General features: G+C 38.5%; 1 protein-coding gene across 2 annotated transcripts in view; it reads right to left on the reverse strand.

Annotated features, from left to right (window-relative positions):
* ACER3 (alkaline ceramidase 3) overlaps positions 1–19,723 on the reverse strand; it is a 185,481-nt gene that overhangs the window by 73,713 nt on the left and 92,045 nt on the right. The window contains exon 3 of one of the 2 annotated variants that reach the window (XM_029209020.1): positions 17,301–17,353. The exons of the other annotated variant lie outside the window; for it this stretch is intronic. Within the exon in view, the coding sequence (XP_029064853.1) occupies positions 17,301–17,353 (53 nt within the window). The remainder of the gene's footprint in view (positions 1–17,300; positions 17,354–19,723) is intronic. 2 annotated transcript variants of the gene reach the window in all.

The following is a 19,723-nucleotide window of genomic DNA, read 5'->3' on the forward strand; positions in this document are numbered from 1 at the left end:
TGTCTCTGAAAAATAATATTATCAGCAATAATAACAGCTATAGCTATTACATATTAAACTACAAGTTGGACACTACTTGTCCAGCCACGTGTTGTGATAGGGTATTTCTAATACTTAAACCATTCCTATAGAATTTATTCACTAGATATGCATTTGATGAATTCTTTAATAATATATCTACTATGTGCCAGGCAACATGTTAGGGGCTGAGGATATGATAAAAACAACACATAATCACTGCCCTCAGGGAATTCACAGTCTAGTGAGGTAGAGGGAATGAAAAACGTGAATAAATACACAGTAAAGATTCCAAAAAAGGGGTCACAAAGAAGCCAGAAAAGGTGGTGGCAGGAAATGAAATGATGGCAGAGAAAGGCATTCTAGGAAGAAGGAAGAGAATTTATGCAAAGTGATATATTCTAGTAAATTATTGGAATGAAAATGACAGCATTTGTGCAAGGTCTTATAATTAAATGTGTCACATTTATTATTTCATTTAATTTTCACAATTCTAAGGTAGGAACTATTATCTACATTCCAAGATGAGAACACTGAGGCTTACAAGGTTTAAGTAACTTTTTTTTTCCACATCTTTATTGGAGTATAATTGCCTTACAATGTTGTGTTAATTTCTGACGGACTCCTCTATGTTATATTGCCTCCAAAACCATTCATTTGAATCACCTTTAAATGTTCAAAAAAACTGGTATAATATCATGACTTACTGCAGGTAAATCTACCACCAGTTTTATGATATACAGAAGATTCCTTTATTTTAAGTTTTGAACCAGGATCTAATGACTTTACATCAAACAACTTTAGATGGGTCTTTTGTGTTTCCACATAAATTTAAAAATTTTTTGTTCCAGTTCTGTGAAAAATGCCACTGGTAATTTTTCTTTTTTCTTTCTTTTTTTTTTTTTTTTTGTGGTACACGGGTCTCTCACCGTTGTGGCCCTTCCCGTTGTGGATCACAGGCTCCGGACGCGCAGGCTCAGCGGCCAAGGCTCACGGGCCCAGCCGCTCCGCGGCATGTGGGATCCTCCCGGACCGGGGCACAAACCCGCGTCCCCTGCATCGGCAGGCGGACTCCCAACCACTGCGCCACCAGGGAAGCCTGCCACTGGTAATTTGATAGGGATTGCACTGAATCTATAGATTACCTTGGGTAGTACGGTCATTTCTAACAATATTGTTTCTTCCAATCCAAGAACATGGTATATCTTTCCATCTGTTTGTGTCATCGTTAGTTTCTTTCATCAGCATCTTATAGTTTTTGGAGTACAGGTCTTTTGCCTCCTTAGGTAGGTTTATTCCTAGGTATTTTATTCTTTTTGATGAGATAGTAAATGGGATTGCCTCCTTAATTTCTCTTTTTGATACTTCATTGTTAGTGTATAGATGTGCAACAGATTTCTGTATATTTATTTTGTATCCTTCAACTTTACCAAATTCACTGATGAGCTCTAACAGTTTTCTGATGTTGCTTTAGGATTTTCTATGTGTAATATATCATGTCAACTGCAAACAGTCAACCTGTGATTTTTGAGGGGACACAATTCAGTCCACAGAAGTGTGGCAGCATGTTTCAAAATATAAATTTTATTATTATTCAAGTATGGTGAAGCCAACAGATCTGGAGATGATTGCCACTGAAAAGGAATTCCCTGGAGGTTAGGACTCCATGCTTCCACTGCTGGGGGCCCAGGTTCGATCCCTGGTCAGGGAACTAAGATCCCGTAAGCCATGTGGCATGGCCAAAACAAATAAACAAGGAAGTAAACAAAATAGGAGGTAAAAATTAAGGGGGAACTTTCCCCCTTAAAAAAAAAAAAAAGATAGTGTGTTATTCACAGTTCCCAAGAGGAGGGGGCACGCCATGCAATTCAGGACAGCATAGGAAAGCACCAGGGTCAGTCAGGAGGCAGAAGGAGCAAGAGGAAAAGTATGGGCAAGACCCTTTATTGCGGTTTCCTTAAGAAAGGCAAGGCAAGGCAAGGGAGGGTAAGCAGGTTTAGAACTGGCTACTTTGAATAACTTCAGGGGGCCCTGGGGTATAGGAGCTATCTTTTGTTATCTGGTACCTGGCTCTGGGGTGATTAGAGCAGAGGAATACTGCCTCCTGGAGTGTAAGATGTGGTTTAGAGAATGGGCTCTGCATTGGTTAGTTTGCATATGAAAGGCACAGACCAGGTTGAGTTGTTTGCTATATCTAAGAACTGGCTATCCCTGGGAGGGGCAGTCTCTCACTAATCAGCGAGGACCCAGATGCTAGAACATCAAGAATACATAAGGGGTAAGACAGGAATAAAGACACAGACCTACTAGAGAATCGACTTGAGGATATGGGGAGGGGAAGGGTAAGCTGTGACAAAGCGAGAGAGTGGCATGGACATATATACACTACCAAACTTAAAATAGATAGCTAGTGGGAAGCAGCCACATAGCACAAGGAGATCAGCTCGGTGCTTTGTGACCACCTGGAGGGGTGGGAGAGGAAGGGTGGGAGGGAGGGAGACACAAGAGGGAAGAGATATGGGAACATATGTATATGTATAACTGATTCACTTTGTTATAAAGCAGAAACTAACACACCATTGTAAAGCAATTATACTCCAATAAAGATGTAAAAAGAAAAAGATACATAAGATAATATAGTTGTTATGAACTGAATGTGCTTGTGTCAGACACAAATTCATATGTTGAAGGTCTAACCCGCAATCTGATGGTATTTGTAGATGGGTCCTTTGGGAGGTAATGAGGATTAGACGAGGTCATGAGGGTAGGGCCCTCAGATGGGATTAATGCCCTTCTAAGAAGAGACACCAGAGAACTTGTGAGAAGGTAGCTGCCTGCAAGCCAGGAAGAGGGCTCTCACCAGACCTGACCATGCTGTTACCCTGATCTCGGACTTCCAGCCACCAAACTATGAAAAAAATAAATGTCTACTGTTTAAGCCACCTACTCTATGGTATTTTGTTATGGCAGCCCGAGATGACCAATAAAGTAGTAAATATTTGGTGCCAGATCAGGTACGTGTGGAGAGTGCTCTGAAGGGAAAAAACACGGATGTGGGATGACTAGCTAGGAGGTTCCAGAAGTCAGACTAAGCAAAGTTGCTACTTGGATTAAGGTAACAGAATTGGGAATAGACCTCGGTGAACAGACTTGAGAAATATTTAGGAAGTAAAATAAACAGAGATTTGTGATTGATTTGACATAAAGGTGAGGCAGCACAAACTCTCAAGGATGACTCCCAAGTTTCTTGCCTAAACACTTCAGTTGATGGTAAGCATAGTTTACTGAGATTGTGAAAACAGAGACAATTACAAGAACAATTTTCAACGTGTTGAGTTTGAGGTACCTGTGAGACAGCCAAGTGGAAATGTCAATCAGACAACTAGAAATACAGATCTGTAGCTGAGAAGAAAGGTCTGGACTCCAGATGTTGGCTGTTTTTCTGTTTATTTGTTTAAAGAAACTAAATTGAATTAAGCATATGTTAAAATGGCATGGATTTTAAAATCTGGTTAATATAAATACAAAAGTCTTATTTCAGAACCATAACTAGCAAAATTATGACTGGTAAAAGAACACAGAGGTCTAGAGTGGGGTGGGGTATGTGTTTGAAGATGAGTCTGGAGAGGTAGGCAGAGGCCAGATCACAAAGCCTGTGGTTTAAATTCATGCGCTTGAGCTCTGGAAAGTATTAAAGAGGTTTAAAAAGTGACATGCCATCTGAAGAGCAGGGACTGTATTTATGCAACTCATCCCCAACACTCGTACAAAGCCTAGCAAACATTGCTAAAAGAATGAAAACAGGAAGAGTATTTCTATTCCAGCGTGACAAAAGGATAGGGGAGGCAGGGACACCAATTAGGAACCAGTTACAGGAATCTGGATTAAGGCAGTGGCAGTGGAGACAGCTAGAGGTAGACGTTTTAAGAGTTATTACAGAAGTTGAATCAAGAGTTTGTAGAGGTGAAAAAAGTAGGAGAAATTAGAGGTGAATCATGGGTTTCTGGTTTGGGCTTTGGGTGTAAGCTGGTTTCATTTACTGAGGTAGGGAGCAAAGGAGAAAGAAGGGTAGTATTTATAACCAGAACATCTGCTGTTAACATTATAAAGTCTGACTTAGCTTACATTACCTAACATTTACGCTATTTTCGTTTCTGTATTATAAATAAAGTTATAAGTGAACAAAACAGTTTTTTGGGTTTTATTTTCTAGGATAAATATATTTATTTCTACTTGTGAGAAATACATGAATACATTCTTTTTTTTTACTAGCATTTTTTCCTAACATCAAACATATTACATGCTCAGTATAGAATACACAGAAAAACAGAAAGAAAAAACTAAGAAATTACCTTCAATTTTACCCTCCCTGTGATTATCAATAACTGTATATATCAGTTAGTGAAAGCAAAAAAGAATGAGTTGAATGAGTGAATAGATGAAAAGAAAATCTGGGAGAAGTCTCCTAAAAACTTAAAGTTCCTACCACCATCAACGCAAGATAAAATCCTAAAACAGGTAAAGGCAACAAAAGAATACAAAACAAAATGTGGGTCCTAATCTTGTTCCTAACTTCTAGTCAGATCACTCTCCCTCTCTTGGGCTGTTCTTCCATTTATAAAATTTATAGATTTGGACTAAATTTCAAAAATCTCTTTTAATATTAAAGTTCTATGATTCTAAATTGTTCTTTGGTACCTTTTACCCCTTATGTGAAGGCCGTCTGCTCACTCCTGTTATCTCTACCCCTTCTCTAATGCTGTCCTCAATCTCACTCCCAAATGTATTGCTCTTGGCTGGCTGCCACAAGAATGTGACACATTAATCAAGAGAAAGGAGTTAGTAATAGCTTAAAATGTTACCCTCCACAGGGGCACACATAATTTAACACTACTTACAGGAATGAATCACTAGCAATGAGTCAATAATGGTGGTTTCAAACATTCTGACTGACTGAAGAAAAAGGAAGGAAACTAACATTTATTAAACACTTATTTAATAGATCCTATTAAATAAGGATGTCCTTTCACATATGCCAATCAACTGATCCTCATAATACTCCTACAGGCATATTAGACCCATTAGACAGATGAGAAAACTAAGGCTCAGCAAGATTAGGTGGCATGTCTATGCTCAAATAGCCAGTAAACTGATAGAATAAGAACTGGAGGGGCTTCCCTGGTGGCGCAGTGGTTGAGAGTCCGCCTGCCGATGCAGGGGACACGGGTTCGTGCCCCGGTCTGGGAAGATCCCACATGCCGCGAAGCGGCTAGGCCTGTGAGCCATGGCCGCTGAGCCTGCGCGTCCGGAGCCTGTGCTCCGCAGTGGGAGAGGCCACAACAGTGAGAGGCCCGCATAACACAAAAAAATAAATAAATAACTGGAACCCATGCAGCAGCCACCTAGGAACAATAAATCTGATGAAAATACCATTCAAGCTCCAAATCATTCTGAAGACAGAACTGTTAATGTCTGCTTGTGCTCAGTTTAGGCAGGAATAAAAAACAGGCCTCCAATTTCTCTACAGCTACAACAAGCCAAGTTCAGGCTGGTGAAATGGTTCACGGACCACCAGAGGCAGGTAAGTGGCAACACTGCCATTTCTTACTTTGCTTCAGTGATTGTGTGTAACAAATGATGGCCTAACACTGTTGAGTCAAATTTATCCTGAAAGGAGACAGGACAGGGAACCTGCAAGGGATATCCACGATCATGTTATGTTTAGATTAAAGAAATGGAGAAGCTATTTAAAGAAATCCTTCGAGACTGATGATTCCCCCCTCCTCCTCAATCATTGGGAAAATGGGTCAAGCGTCATTTCTGCCACGTTAGGCAAGCACATAAAACCACCATCGTGTAGACGAAAGGGGGAATGAAATAAGGCATGTGTAAAATTTGTCCATGAAGTTGATAAAGCAGTATGATAATAATGATAAAGCACAGTGTCAAAGATCTCAGGATCAAAGGCCATCTTGTCCATCCAAATGCTATGTTATCTTGGTGACAATCTTGCCAACTATTAAGTTTACATGCAAATCAAAGTGTGTCCCACCTCTGCTCAAAATACAGGTTAAAATAATGGTTCACAGGGGATAAAGTCCATGAGGCTTTGATGCGCCTGTGGTTAGTTCCCCAAACAACATCTCCTGCCACTTAGTTCATTGCCTGCCTGCTCAATAATGTAACAAATGTTAGCTATTATTACTGGTAGAACTGTCACCATCATCACCACATCCTCCCACTCCAAGGCTACAACCATAATGTACTACCTGCAGGGCTCTGAGAAGCCAAACGTACTCTCACAACTCTGTGTGTTCTAGTTGGCCTGGCAAATTCCTATTCATCTTCGACAATGCAATTCAAACATGTGTCTGAGTCTTCTGTGTGAAACCCCTTTTCTGACCTCCCCACCCTAATAATCACTTTCTCTTTCCAATCACTGTATTCACTAGCATATTATCTTCATTTCTAGACCACAGATTCCTTGAAAGAAGGATTATATAATCTTTACCTACGCATAACTGTTACTCAGATACCAAAAAAATTTTATTGAACTAATGAAAGTGTTTGTCTAGCCTATGCTTGGGTACCTCCAGGGACAGAGGACTCCAGACCTTCTAAGGCAGGCCTTACTATCTATGGGCTCAGAAAATTTTTCCCTATGTCGAGCAAGATGTCTCTTAGTCTTTAACCCCACTAGGACCACAAAGAATAAACCTGGTCCTCTTTGACGTGTCAACACTTAAATACTGATTTGTAAAACATTTATGTTGTGTTATATGCCAGACCCATGGGATAAGTAGAGGATACGCCAAGGTCAAGCAGAGAGAGTCCCTGCTCCTTGGGAACTCACATTCTGATAGAGAAGTCAGACACATAAATATACATAAAATAACACTGATAAGGGCAAGTAATAGTGATACATGGAGCATGATATGGAAGAACACATGAGGGGTACATATGCCACCCTGGGGCCATGGAAGGCCTCCTAGAAGAGCTGCCACTCGGCCTGAGAGTTTAAAGGACAAACTAGAATGGAGAGAAAGCCTGGTGTGTACAGCTGAGCGGGGGTAACTGAACATGTCTTCTCTTCTTCAAGCTAAACATTCCCAGTTCCTTCCCCTAGTCAGGTATCATGACTAGATTTTTAATTCTTTCACCATTCTGGGGTCTCTCATTTGAATACATAGCCAGGTCAGGCCTTAGACCTGAATGCAATATTCCTGTCATGATCTGATCAGTACACAGCAGGGGAGTCTATCCGCCCCCCCCCGCCCCCGCACCGCCCGCCTCACTCAGATGCCTAGTCTTGCCTGACAGCTTGTATCAGCACATTGATCCAGCTGTTTCCTCATGTATGGAAGAGACACACACTAACTTCCAGGGTAAACATTTTAGGACTAGTGGACAGCAAGAATGATGCTTGAGATTTTAAAATTTAAGTCTTAGGGCTTCCCTGGTGGCACAGTGGTTGAGAGTCCGCCTGCCGATGCAGGGGACACAGGTTCGTGCCCCGGTCCGGGAAGATCCCACATGCTGCGGAGCGGCTGGGCCCGTGAGCCATGGCCGCTGAGCCTGTGCGTCCGGAGCCTGTGCTCCGCAACGGGAGAGGCCACAACAGTGAGAGGCCCGCGTACCACAAAACAAAATAAAAATAAAAATAAATAATAATAAAATTTAAGTCTTAGAAAACATGTGTTAAGGGAATGTCAGAGAATACTGCATGCACAGAATCAGACTAGAAGCTTTGTAAATTTTTCTGGTTATTTGTCACTGTATGAAAACCCCCCCCAAAAAAACTCAGCAGCTTAAAATAGCAATATTTACTTTACTCATTAATATGTGTTTAAAGCAGGGTTGGGAAGGGAAGGTCCATCTCTACTTCACTCACTGTGAGCTGGGACAGCTCAAAGGCTGGGAACTGGAATCATCTACAGATTCACCCACTCAAATTTTTGGCAGTTGATGCTGGCTGAAGTCTGGGGATTTCAGTGAGGTGTAGCAAGAACACCTATACATGGCTCTTCCAAGTGGCTTCTTTACAATATGGTGCGGGGTTCTGAGGGTAAATGTCCCAGGAAGACTAGGCAGAAGCTGTACTGCTTTTTATGACTCAGTCTTGGATGTCATATAGCTTCAGGTCTACTCTAGTCACAATCCTGCCCAGATTCAAGGGCAACAAACAAGAGATTCCACCTCTTGAGGAGAGTCAGTGTCACCTTGTAAGAAAAGCAGGTGGGATGGGATATATGGGTGTGAACATCTTTGGAAAATAAAATAATCTTGCCACATAAATAAAACTCAAAACTGAGTTAAATATCCTCAATAATAGGAGGCAGGCTGCTTTAGGATGAAGGGTATTCTGATTGGCTTATTAGTATTACTATTCCTCCAAAGAAACTTTTGAGTCTTTTAAAGTCTCCTTTCTTTATAACAAACATAAACATGTATTTTCCTTATCATAAAAATACTTCATATTTATTGTAGAAAACTTGCTAAATATAGAAATGCAGAGAGAAAGAAATATAATTGCCTGTAACCCCACAAACCAGGGGTAACTACAATTTAATATTTCAATAGAACTCTTTAGTCATTCACTCGTGTGATTAATTGTCCTTCCTTCCTCCCTTCCATGTATGTTTTTATCGTGCATATGTCAGCACTATTTTATATGCTAAGATAAAGCAGTATTTAAGAGAGGTGAGATACCTGCTCTCAAGTTTACATTCTAGTAGGAGAAAGTGCAAATAAGATAATTTCGAATAGCAGTAAGTGCTATGAAAAACATAAAGTAAAAGCAATTCACGGAAGGGATTGCTTTACATAAAATGGTCAGAGAAAGCATGTCTGAATAGATGTCATTTGTATTGAAGAGTCAGAAGGGACCAGACATGCAAAAATTTGCGATAAAAGTATTGCAGGCAGAGGAAATAGCAATTACAAAGGGCATGAGGTCTTGTCTGAAGAACAACAAGGCCAGTGTGGCTAGAATGTAGTGAACAATGCAAAGGAATTGTAAAAACTGAAGCTGCGGAACTAGAGCTGGATTGGATCACGTAGGCCATGGTAAAGAATTTGGATTTCACTTTAATGCAAATGGATGCCTTGGAGAGTGGTTTTTATCTTTTTAAATTTTATTTATTTTTGGCTGCATTGGGTCTTCATTGCTGCAGGAGGGCTTTCTCTAGTTATGGCGAGTGGGGGCTACTCTCTGTTGTGGTGCGTGGGCTTCTCCTTGCAGTGGCTTCTCTTGTTGGGGAGCACGGGCTCTAGGCGTGCGGGCTTCAGTAGCTTCAGCACGCAGGCTCAGCAGTTGTGGCTCGCAGGCTCTAGAGCACAGGGTCTGTGGCGCACCAGCTTAGTTGCTCTGCGGCATGTGGGATCTTCCTGGACCAGGGAGGGCTCGAACCTGTGTCCTCTGCATTGGCAGGTGGATTCTTATCCACTGCACCACCAGGGAAGTCCCCCTTGGAGAGTTTTAAGCAGGAGAATGACATGACCTGATTTAAAGTTTCAAAGATCACCTTGGCTGATTGCAGAGGCAATGGCTGACTACTGCAGTAGTCAGGAAATGGGATGGTGATGCCTTACACTAAGGTAGGAGTAGTAAAAACAGGGAGAGTAGGCAGATCCAGGTATATTTTAAAAGTGAAACCAGAAGAACAGATTAAATGTGAGGGATGAGGGAAAGAAAAAAATCAGGGATGAGTCTAGGTTTTTGGCTTCAGCAAATGGGTGGGTGATGGCATCACAGGGGAACACCACGAAGGAACAGGTATGGGAAAAGAAATAAAGAATTATATATTGCCCATATTAAAGGTTGAGATTTCTATGATATGTCAAACATACAATTGGATATACAAATCTAGAGCTAAAAGGTTAGGTCAGAGCTGAAGATAGATGTTTTGAATCATCAGTATATAGATCACATTCAAAGCCATGAGATTATATAAGATCACCTTGGAGAGAATACAGAGAAGGTAGCCCAGGACAAAAGAGTAGCCAGTGAGGTAAGGAAGAAAGCTAGGGGAACTTCCTTTTCCATAAACAAGGAAAACAGGGAAGCGAAGACAAATGTTTCATGAAGAAAAAAGCAAACAACGTGTGGAATGCTACTGAGAGGTCAAATAAGAAGAATATAAAAATGTGTCTATTGGATCTGGCAAGATGAAGGTCACTGTTGACCTTGACAACAGCAGTTTCTGTGAAGTGAAGGGAAGAGATGCCTAACTGGGATGGGAGGGAAAGAGAGGGAGGTGAGTGGAGAGAGAGAGAGGAGATAATCAAATGGTTCTGATGTGATAAGGAACTGAACAATGACTCAAGAGCTAGGGCTGGACACAAGGTCAATGGCGGAATAATTTTTAAGATAGGAACTGTTTGAGCATGTCTGATGCAGATGGCAGTGACTGAATGTAGTGACTTCCTAAAGACTGTGGTAGAGCAAGAGACTGCGGTGGGGTATGTAACTGCAGGGGTGAAGTCTTTGAGTAGGAGGGAGGGGGTAAGTTTAGAGCCCCGGGAAGGGGACACTGGCTTTGACAGGATTTGATACATTTCTTCCATAATAATAGGAGGAAGAAGGAGGTGATAGAAAGATGAGGGAGTTCTTGGCTGATTCTGTCTATATTCTCATGAAATACTGAAGAAGATATCAGCAAGGAGAATGGGGTATGAGGCAAAAGAGATGTAAAAAGAAATCTAAAGAAAGGAACAGGTGTGAAATAATAGTTCTGGGAAGTGAAATTATCCGGGAAATGTAATGGCACTGCCTCGTGGCATTGAGTGCTTATTTGCGATTTCTGTTCAATAATTTAAAAGTGAGATAATTTAACAAAGGGGTGTAATTTCTATGAGCAATACTTCGCTACTCAGTTCAGGCACAGAATAGGCAGATAATTGAGCTGGATGTGAGCTGAATAATACTCAAAAAGCAAGGGGCAAGGGCTTTAAGGATATCTGTATGGGTGGCTAAGAGTTATAATTAATTTGGGGCCATAGGTTGCAAACTTTGTAAAAAGGGGAAAGAAGTGAGGCAAAATGTACTTCCTTCCAGTCTTTTCACTATTATTTATAAAATTGATGTCATATTACATAAAGTTTTATGTCTCTATAACATTTTCCCATGTAAATAGTCTTCAAAATATTAATTTAGATATATCATAGTATATTTAACAATCTCCTTATGTTTTTTTTTTTTTTTTTGGCCATGCTTCACAGCCTGTGGGATCTTAGTTCCCTGACCAGGGACTGAAGCTGGGCCTCAGCACCAATGGACCGCCAGGGAATTCCCAAACAATCTTCCTATTGTTAAAACATTTAGATCATTTAAAAGTCTTTATCACGTGTAATGCTGTGATAAACATCCTTGTGAAAATCTTTTCTCTGTCTCTGATTACTTTCTTAGGAAGTATTCCTACGAGTGCAATTACTGGGTCAAAGGATATGTATATTGCTTTTCTGTTTAAAAGAAACTATTAAAACAATTCCAACCTACAGAAAAGTTAGAAGTACAATACAAATAATTTTCTTCTCCCTGAATCATATGAGTAAACTGCTGACATGAGGTTCCATTACTCCAAAGTACTTTAGTGCGTGTTTCCTTCAAGGATATTCACTCATTATATGCCTTGACCAAATGGGATTTATCACAGGAATGCAAGGTTGGTTCAATGTATGAAAATAAATCAACATACCAGACCTTACTAATATAATAAAGAAGAAAACCCACATGATCATCCCGAGATGCAGAAAAAACATTTTAAAATTCCAACACATTTTCTTGATAAAAACACTCAACAAACTAGGTAGGAATAGAAGGGAACTTCCTCAGCCTAAAAAGGACATCTACATAAAGCTCCAGCTAACATTATAATTAATGGTGAAAAACTGAAAGCTTTCTTCCTAAGATCAGGAACAAAACAAGGATGTCTGCTCTCTCAACTTTTATTCAACAGTGTCCAGAATATAAATGAATGTATACGCAAAACAGAAACAGACTCACAAATATAGAAAACAAACTTGTGGTTACCAAAGAGGAGAGGAAGAGGGCTGGGACAAATCAGGGTATGGAATTAACAAACTACTATATATAAAATAGATAAGCAACAAGGATATATTGCATAGCACAGGGAATTATAGCCATTATCTTGTAATAACTTATAATGGAGTATAATCTGCAAAAATACTGAATCATTATGCTGTATACCTGAAACTAAAATAATAATGTAAATCAACTATATTTCAATTAAAAAAAAACACTGTGCTAGAAGTTCTAGTCAGGGCAGTTAGGCAAGAAAAATAAGCATAAGGCATCCAATTGCTAAGGAAGAGGTAAAACTGTATCTGTTTGCATATGACATGATCTTTTACACACAAAAAACCCTAACAAATCTATATACACATACACATAAAACTGTAAGAGGTAAAAAACAAGTTCAGCAAGGATACAAGAGCAATATGCAAAAATCATTGGTATTTCTATACAACAGGCATGAGAAATCAGAAAGTGAAATTAAGAAAACAATTTCATTTACAATAGCATCAAAAAGAATACTTATAAATAACAAAAGAAGTCAAAACTATAAGACATCACTGAAAGGAATTAAAAAGACTTAAATAAGTGGGAAGACATCCTGTGTTCATAGATTGGAGGACTTAATATTAAGATGGCAATACTCTCCAAAGTATGGATTCAATGCAATCCCTTTCAAAATCCCAGCTAACTTTTGGCAGAAATTGATAAACTGATCCTAAAGTTCATACGGAAATTCAAGGGACCCAGAATAGACTAAACAGTTTTTAAAACAAAGAATAAATTTGGAGGATTCACAGCTCCCAATTTCAAAACTTACTACAAATCTACAGTAATCAAGGTACATATAGGTCAATGAAATAGAACTGAGAGTTGAATTGAGTGTCAAGAAATAAACTCATACATTTATAATTGATTGATTTTCGACAGGGGTGCCAAGACAATTCAATGAGGAAAGAACAGTTTTTTCAACAAATTGACTTGTGACAACTGGATATCCACATGCAAAAGAATAAAGCTAGACCTGTACCTCACACCACATACAAAAATTAATTACAAATGGACCAAAGACCTAAATGTAAGAGCTAAAACTATAAAGCTAACTTCTAAGTATGTTAGAAGAAAACACAGGTATAAATCTTCATAACCGTGGATTAGGCAATGGTTCCTTAGATACAACATCAAAAGCAAAAGCAACCAAAGAAAAAATAGATAAAATGAACTTCAGCAAAATTGAAAACTTTTTTTTGCTTCAAAGGATGCTATTAAGAAAGTGAAAAAACAGCCCACAGAATGAAAGAAAATATTAGAAAACCATATATTTGATAAGGGTCTAGTACTCAGAATATATATAGAACTCTTACCATGTAATGACAAAAAGGCAAATAACCCAATTTTAAAATAGGCAAAAGGATATGAATAGACATTTCTCCTAAGAAGGTAAACAAATGGTCAATATACACATGAAAAGATGCTTAAGATCACTTATTATTAGGGAAATGCAGAACAAAACCACAATGAGATAGCATATCACACCCACTAGGATGGCTATAGTCAAAGGGACGGACAATAACAAGTATTGGCAAGGATATGGAGAATTGCCAGCAGGAATGTAAAATGGTGTAGTCGCTTAGAAAAACAGTCTAGCAGCTCCTCCAAAGGTTAAACATAGAGTTACCCTTTGACTTAGAAATTCCACTCCTAAGTATATACCTAAGCGAACTGAAAACGTACATCTACACAAAAACTTGTGTATGAATGTTGATGGCAGCATTATATATAATGGCCAAAAACTCATAAACAACCCAAATATCCAGTAATAAATAAATGGATAAACAAAATGTGCTGTATCCAAACACTGGAATATTTCAGCCTAATTGAACCAAAAGGCCACATATCGTATGATTCATTGCTATGAAATGTCCAGAATAGGCAAATCCATGGAGAAAGAGTAGATTAGTGGTTGTCAAGGTAGAGGGATTAATGGGGAGTGACTGCTAATGGGAATGGGATTTCTCTTTGGAGTGATGAAAATATTCTGGAATTAGAGAGTGGTGATGGTTCCATAATTCTGTAAGTATACTTAAAACAATTTGTATACTTTAAAAGGGTATAGTTTATGATATGTGAATTACAACTTTAAAAGAAGATATTCACCTACATATTCACAATACTACCAACAAAATCAGGAAATTAACATTGATTTATTACTATCATGCAATCCTCAGACCCCATTTAAGTTTTTCTAAGTGTCACAATAATATAATAAGTATAAGCATACACACATACACATACACATACACACACATATCACACACACACAGGATCCAGCCCAGAATTACACAGTGTATTTACTTCTCATATCTTTTTAGTATCCTTCAATCTTGAACAGTTCCTCAATCTTTTAATTTTATGACCATGGATACTTTTGAAGACTACATGCCAGTTGTTTTGTAGAATGTCACTCAATTTGATTTTGCCTGATGTTTCCATATGACTAGATTCAGATTATGCATCTTTGGCAAGAATATCAGAGAAGTGATGCTATGTTTTTGCCACTGCATCCTCCGGTGGCATACAATTTTGATTTGTCCCATTATGAAGATACTCATTCTGATTGCTTGATTAAGGTGGTGTCTGCTAGTCTCCTCCACTGTAGTTACCCTTTTACCCTTTATAATTTTGTAATAATGTACTTTGAAACAATGTAAATTCAACATCAAACTTTTAATCTATTCACTTATTCATAATCACTTACTGTTTCATTTATTATATCATGTATTATTTTAGTTTGGACTCATGATTTCCCATTTTATTCAGTGGGTTGTGTCTTCAATGGATTTAATAACTGTTATAATCTGTTACTATCATTGCTTATTTTGATGCTCAAATTTGAGAGAAGCCCTTCAAGTTGCCTTCAGTGTCCTTTTGACATCTTCCCATCATTCTTTTTTTTTTTTTTTTTTTTTTTGCGGTACGCGGGTCTCTCACAGCTGTGGCCTCTCCCATTGCGGAGCACAGGCTCCGGACGCGCAGGCTCAGCGGCCATGGCTCACGGGCCCAGCCGCTCCGCGGCATGTGGGATCCTTCCGCACCGGGGCACGAACCCGTGTCCCCTGCATCGGCAGGCGGACCCTCAACCACCGCGCCACCAGAGAAGCCCTCCCATCATTCTTTTATCATTTCCATTCCATCTGGCACAAAAAGATGTTTCAGGCTCATATTGTCCTTTTTTTCTGCCCCAACCGTCAGAATCCAGCCAGATTCCTTTTAATGACGAACGATCTGGATGATAGGTATGCTCTTTGGTATTGGGGTTCCCAGCTCCTAAGTCCTCTCATGGACAGAGTCAGAGAATAGCATGGATGTGTGTGTGTGTGTGTGTGTATGTGGTGTGTATATATCATTTATAAACTGAATGATTTTGGTCAAATCAACTAGCCTATTTCAGCTCAAGTACTAGAATTTATAAAACATGAGTAATAACTATCTAAGATAGTATATATGGAAGCATTCAATGATTGCTAGAGCTGGACAAATTCTAGTTATTTTTTAGTACGATAAAATGCAAAGCCTTATTTTCAGGGTTATTATTTAGCTGTTGCTCGCTGGTATCACCATTCTGATTGCTGGTATTCTTGCCATACAGTTAAAAATTTTTGAATATCATTCCTGTCATTTCTTCAAACACATTCTAGCTTTATCACTGTTCTAGCTTTATCACTGTTGTCAGATACACCACCATTGTAATGACTCCCTGCTTCTGTTTATGTCATAATGCAAGTGCAGTATGTCATTTCACCTTTCACTACCTAAAAAGTTTCAACTGAATTCTTTCAGATTCTGTTTAAATGTCTTTAACGATTATAGATTCTTCTAAGCTCCACTGTGTTGCCATAGCATATTTGCACTTCTTTAAAAATAATTTCCAGGGCTTCCCTGGTGGCGCAGTGACTGAGAGTCCGCCTGCCGAAGCAGGGAACACGGGTTCGTGCCCTGGTCCGGGAAGATCGATCCCACATGCCGCGGAGCGGCTGGGCCCGTGAGCCATGGCCGCTGAACCTGCGCATCCGGAGCCTGTGCTCCGCAACGGGAGAGGCACAACAGTGAGAGGCCCGCGTACCGCAAAAAATAAATAAATAAATAAATAATTTCCATATTATATCACTGCTTATAAGTCTTCTTTCCCAGCCAGAGAGTGTAAGAAATGTGTTCTATGCTCGATTAAGTGAGACCAGTGTCTTATTCATTTGTGTATTCTCCATGTCAAGCATGGCATGCACAAGAAACATGACACCTTGTTATAAATATGTGTTGAATATTAAAATCAATTCTAAGAATTAATTCTTACACTTTAATATAGCTGTAATTAATAATTCCTAGACTACTGTATAAACAGATCCTTCCAGAATCGCACTATCCAACACAGTAGGCACTAGCCTTATGTGGCTATTGAGCACTTGAAATAAACCTAATCTTAATTGAGATACACTGCAAGTGTGAAACATACACCCAGTTTCAGGCTGTGAAACATTTCATTAATAAATTTTTATACTGATTATATGTTGAAGTAACACTTTGGATATACTGTGTTAAATAAAATATGTTGTTAAAATTAATTTCACCTATTTCTTCTTAATGTGGCTTTTTAAGATGTGGCTACTGGAGATTTTTAATTATATACGTCGTTCACATTATATTTCTACTGGACAGTGCTGTTCTAGAAGTTTCTGGGCTAGTGATGGGGAACAAAGAGGTTAAAAGATTGAGGACTAGCTATATGGCCCCCTTAGAGCAAAGACAATAAATAAAAAACCTTGCATAGCTCTAAAACCTTGCTATTAGAGGGACCAGACCATTCAAGTGGATGCCACAAGAGAGACATAAGGGGATGTAGGCAGCCAAGAATAAGAATACATTACTTTGGTGAACTGATTTTATCTTCTTAAGATGTCTCCATGAGACTCTACTTTCTAATCCTACTCTAAAGTCATACATGCCTGCACAGAGGTGGTCAAAAACCCATTCAGCTCTCGCTTGTTTTCTCTATGGACACTTATTTGCTTGCCTCTTCACTTACTCAACCTGGATCCTTTGGCCTGAAGTAAAAAACTCCAGGGATTACAAATTCCATCTTTTTTTTCTTCTTGCCTCAATATCATCCTCTAGTAATGTGCTCTTTCCTCAAACTTGAAGTGTCTCTGGATTAAGAGAAATAAGCATTTAAGTCAATTTTGTCATTACTGACCTGCATTTCATATTTCAGAGTCATGTGGAAGCACCAGGATCCCATTCCTACCACTGAAATTAAAACAAACAAATAAAAAAAGAACAATTAGCATGAAATTCTTTGGGGGTGGCCAGAGTGACTTGAGAAGACAGTAAGACATTTCAAAGCACTGAGTTTTAGAACAAATTTATGAAATCTTGTGGCAGGATATAGCAGACCCTGCTTAAGCTCTATCTATAACTGATAAAATTTTGGTACAGAAATAAACAAGTTCTCGTAAATTTCCTCCACTAAGTGATTTATTAGATTAATAGATATTCTCCATTCTTTTGCATAAAATGTATTACAGATGCTCAGGGTAAGCTTTAATGATCATAGCTTGTTAGCTACTCTTCAGTACTTCCTTTGGATTAGCTAGTTCTAATCCAAATAGCTGAGGTGGATGCTTAATAAGAGCCAGTCACTTCTGTTTGTTCCTAAACTTGTTAATGCCACTGTGTTTAGTTATCAGAAGTATGACTGCAAAAAGAGAGCTACTGTTTCTACAAAAACTGTTTAAAATGTTTAAAACAGACTCAATAGAATTGAGTTGCTAATAAAAATTGCTGTTGAATTAGCTGTGGATAAGATATCTATTATAGATTGGGAAAAACAGTAAATATCTAAAGATTCTGTATTCATGTCTCAAAGTTCTTTCCAAGTGCCTCCATTTTAAACAAACTGTTTTCATTTTAGGGTTTAAAATTTTTTGTTTGTTTTTCAATGCAAGAAAGACTAAGTAGAACTATAATTAGGGTCCCATATTCAAAGGTCACGCCCTACATCAAATCATTGTCAAAGATTATACAACTATTTGTTAATTAAAATAAAACTTGAAGGTGGGTATACATTTTTTTCAATATAATTATGGCTTTGACTCTTTAAAAGTTAACGGACTAAATATCACTCCCTATCACATCTGATAACACAGTTTCTACTATGATTAAGTTTAGTTCAACAAGCCTTTACTGAATACCTCCTATTTGCCAAATTCAACTACAGATGCTGAGGTACAAAGATAAGATCCAGTCATTGGCCTTAATGAAGTTTATAAGCTAATGGAGGAGACAGGCAGATAAATAGAAGATGCCGGTATGTGGAGATATGATAAAAAAAAAAAAGATATGCATACAGTACTATAGGAGCACAGAAGAGGGGACTTATGAAAGAAGTCAGAGAAAGCAAAAATGACGTCAGAGGAGTTAGCCTCAAGGATGTAAGAGTCAGCCCAACAAACATGGTAAATGTGGATGTTACCAAATCATTTGTATGAAGCCACTTGAGAAAAATTTCAAACTCTTTGTTACTCTTGCTTTTTAAAAAAATCATTATAGACATTATCACATTATTTACTGCTCAAAATGAGATGAGAGAAGTCAAGAGTTATTGCACTCATCTTACTAAAGAAATGAGGAAGTAGATGGTTGCTGTCTTTTTTCCAAAGGAGAAATTAGAAGGTGCAAAGTAGAATAAATTAATGGAAGAAGGGGAAAAAAACAAACCCTGTGAGTTATTTAAAGTCACATAATATACTATAAAGTAAAAAACTTAAAATGAGGTGGATGACTATTCATCCTGAAAGGTAGACTGGCCACTAATTCATGTCTCACTCAACAACTGTTTTTATCCAAACCTTTCCAAATGTCCTCTTGTTACTGTTTATTATATCGCATTAAAAGTCTGATTTTTAAAAAATCTCTACAGTTTATTTCCTTTCAACACTCCATTTAGAATGCAAAGAAATGTAATAGAAGAACATCACCTTTCACCATGCAGTATTTTATATTTTGCCACTTTAAAGAAAACTACCAATTTTTGCTAAAATTTATTAGCTTCACTGATGTAATTCACAAACTACAGAGTTAAAGTATACAATTCAACTGTTTTTAATATTTTCACAGAGTTGTGCAACCGTTATCATTACTAGAACATTTTCACGACCCCAAAGACAAACCCCAGGCCTATTAGCAGTCACCCCTATTTCTCTTCAAACCTCCTCCCTCCTCAGCCCTAGACAACCATTAATCTGTTTTCTGTCCCTAAAGATTTGTCTGTTCTGGACTTTTCATATAAGTGGAATCATACAATATGCAGTCTTTTCTGTCTGGTTTCTTTCATTTAGCATATTTTCAAGGTTCATTCATATTACAGCATGTATCAATAATACCTTCCTTTTATGGATGAATAACATGTCATTGTATGAACATGCTACATTTTATTTATCTATTCACCAGTTGATGGACATTGCTAAGGACTGCACCTTTGTGTCCCCTCCAAATTCGCATGTTGAAGCCCTAAGCCCCAATGTGACAGTAGTTGGGCATGGTGCCTTTGAGAAATAAACAGGTTTAGATGAGGTCAAGAGAGTAGGGCCCCCATGATGGGATTAGGGTCCTTATATG

The sequence above is a fragment of the Monodon monoceros genome, unplaced genomic scaffold (assembly GCF_005190385.1).
Source record: "Monodon monoceros isolate NGI ecotype Baffin Bay Population unplaced genomic scaffold, NGI_Narwhal_1 Super_Scaffold_7, whole genome shotgun sequence".
Classification (NCBI taxonomy): Eukaryota; Metazoa; Chordata; class Mammalia; order Artiodactyla; family Monodontidae; genus Monodon; species Monodon monoceros.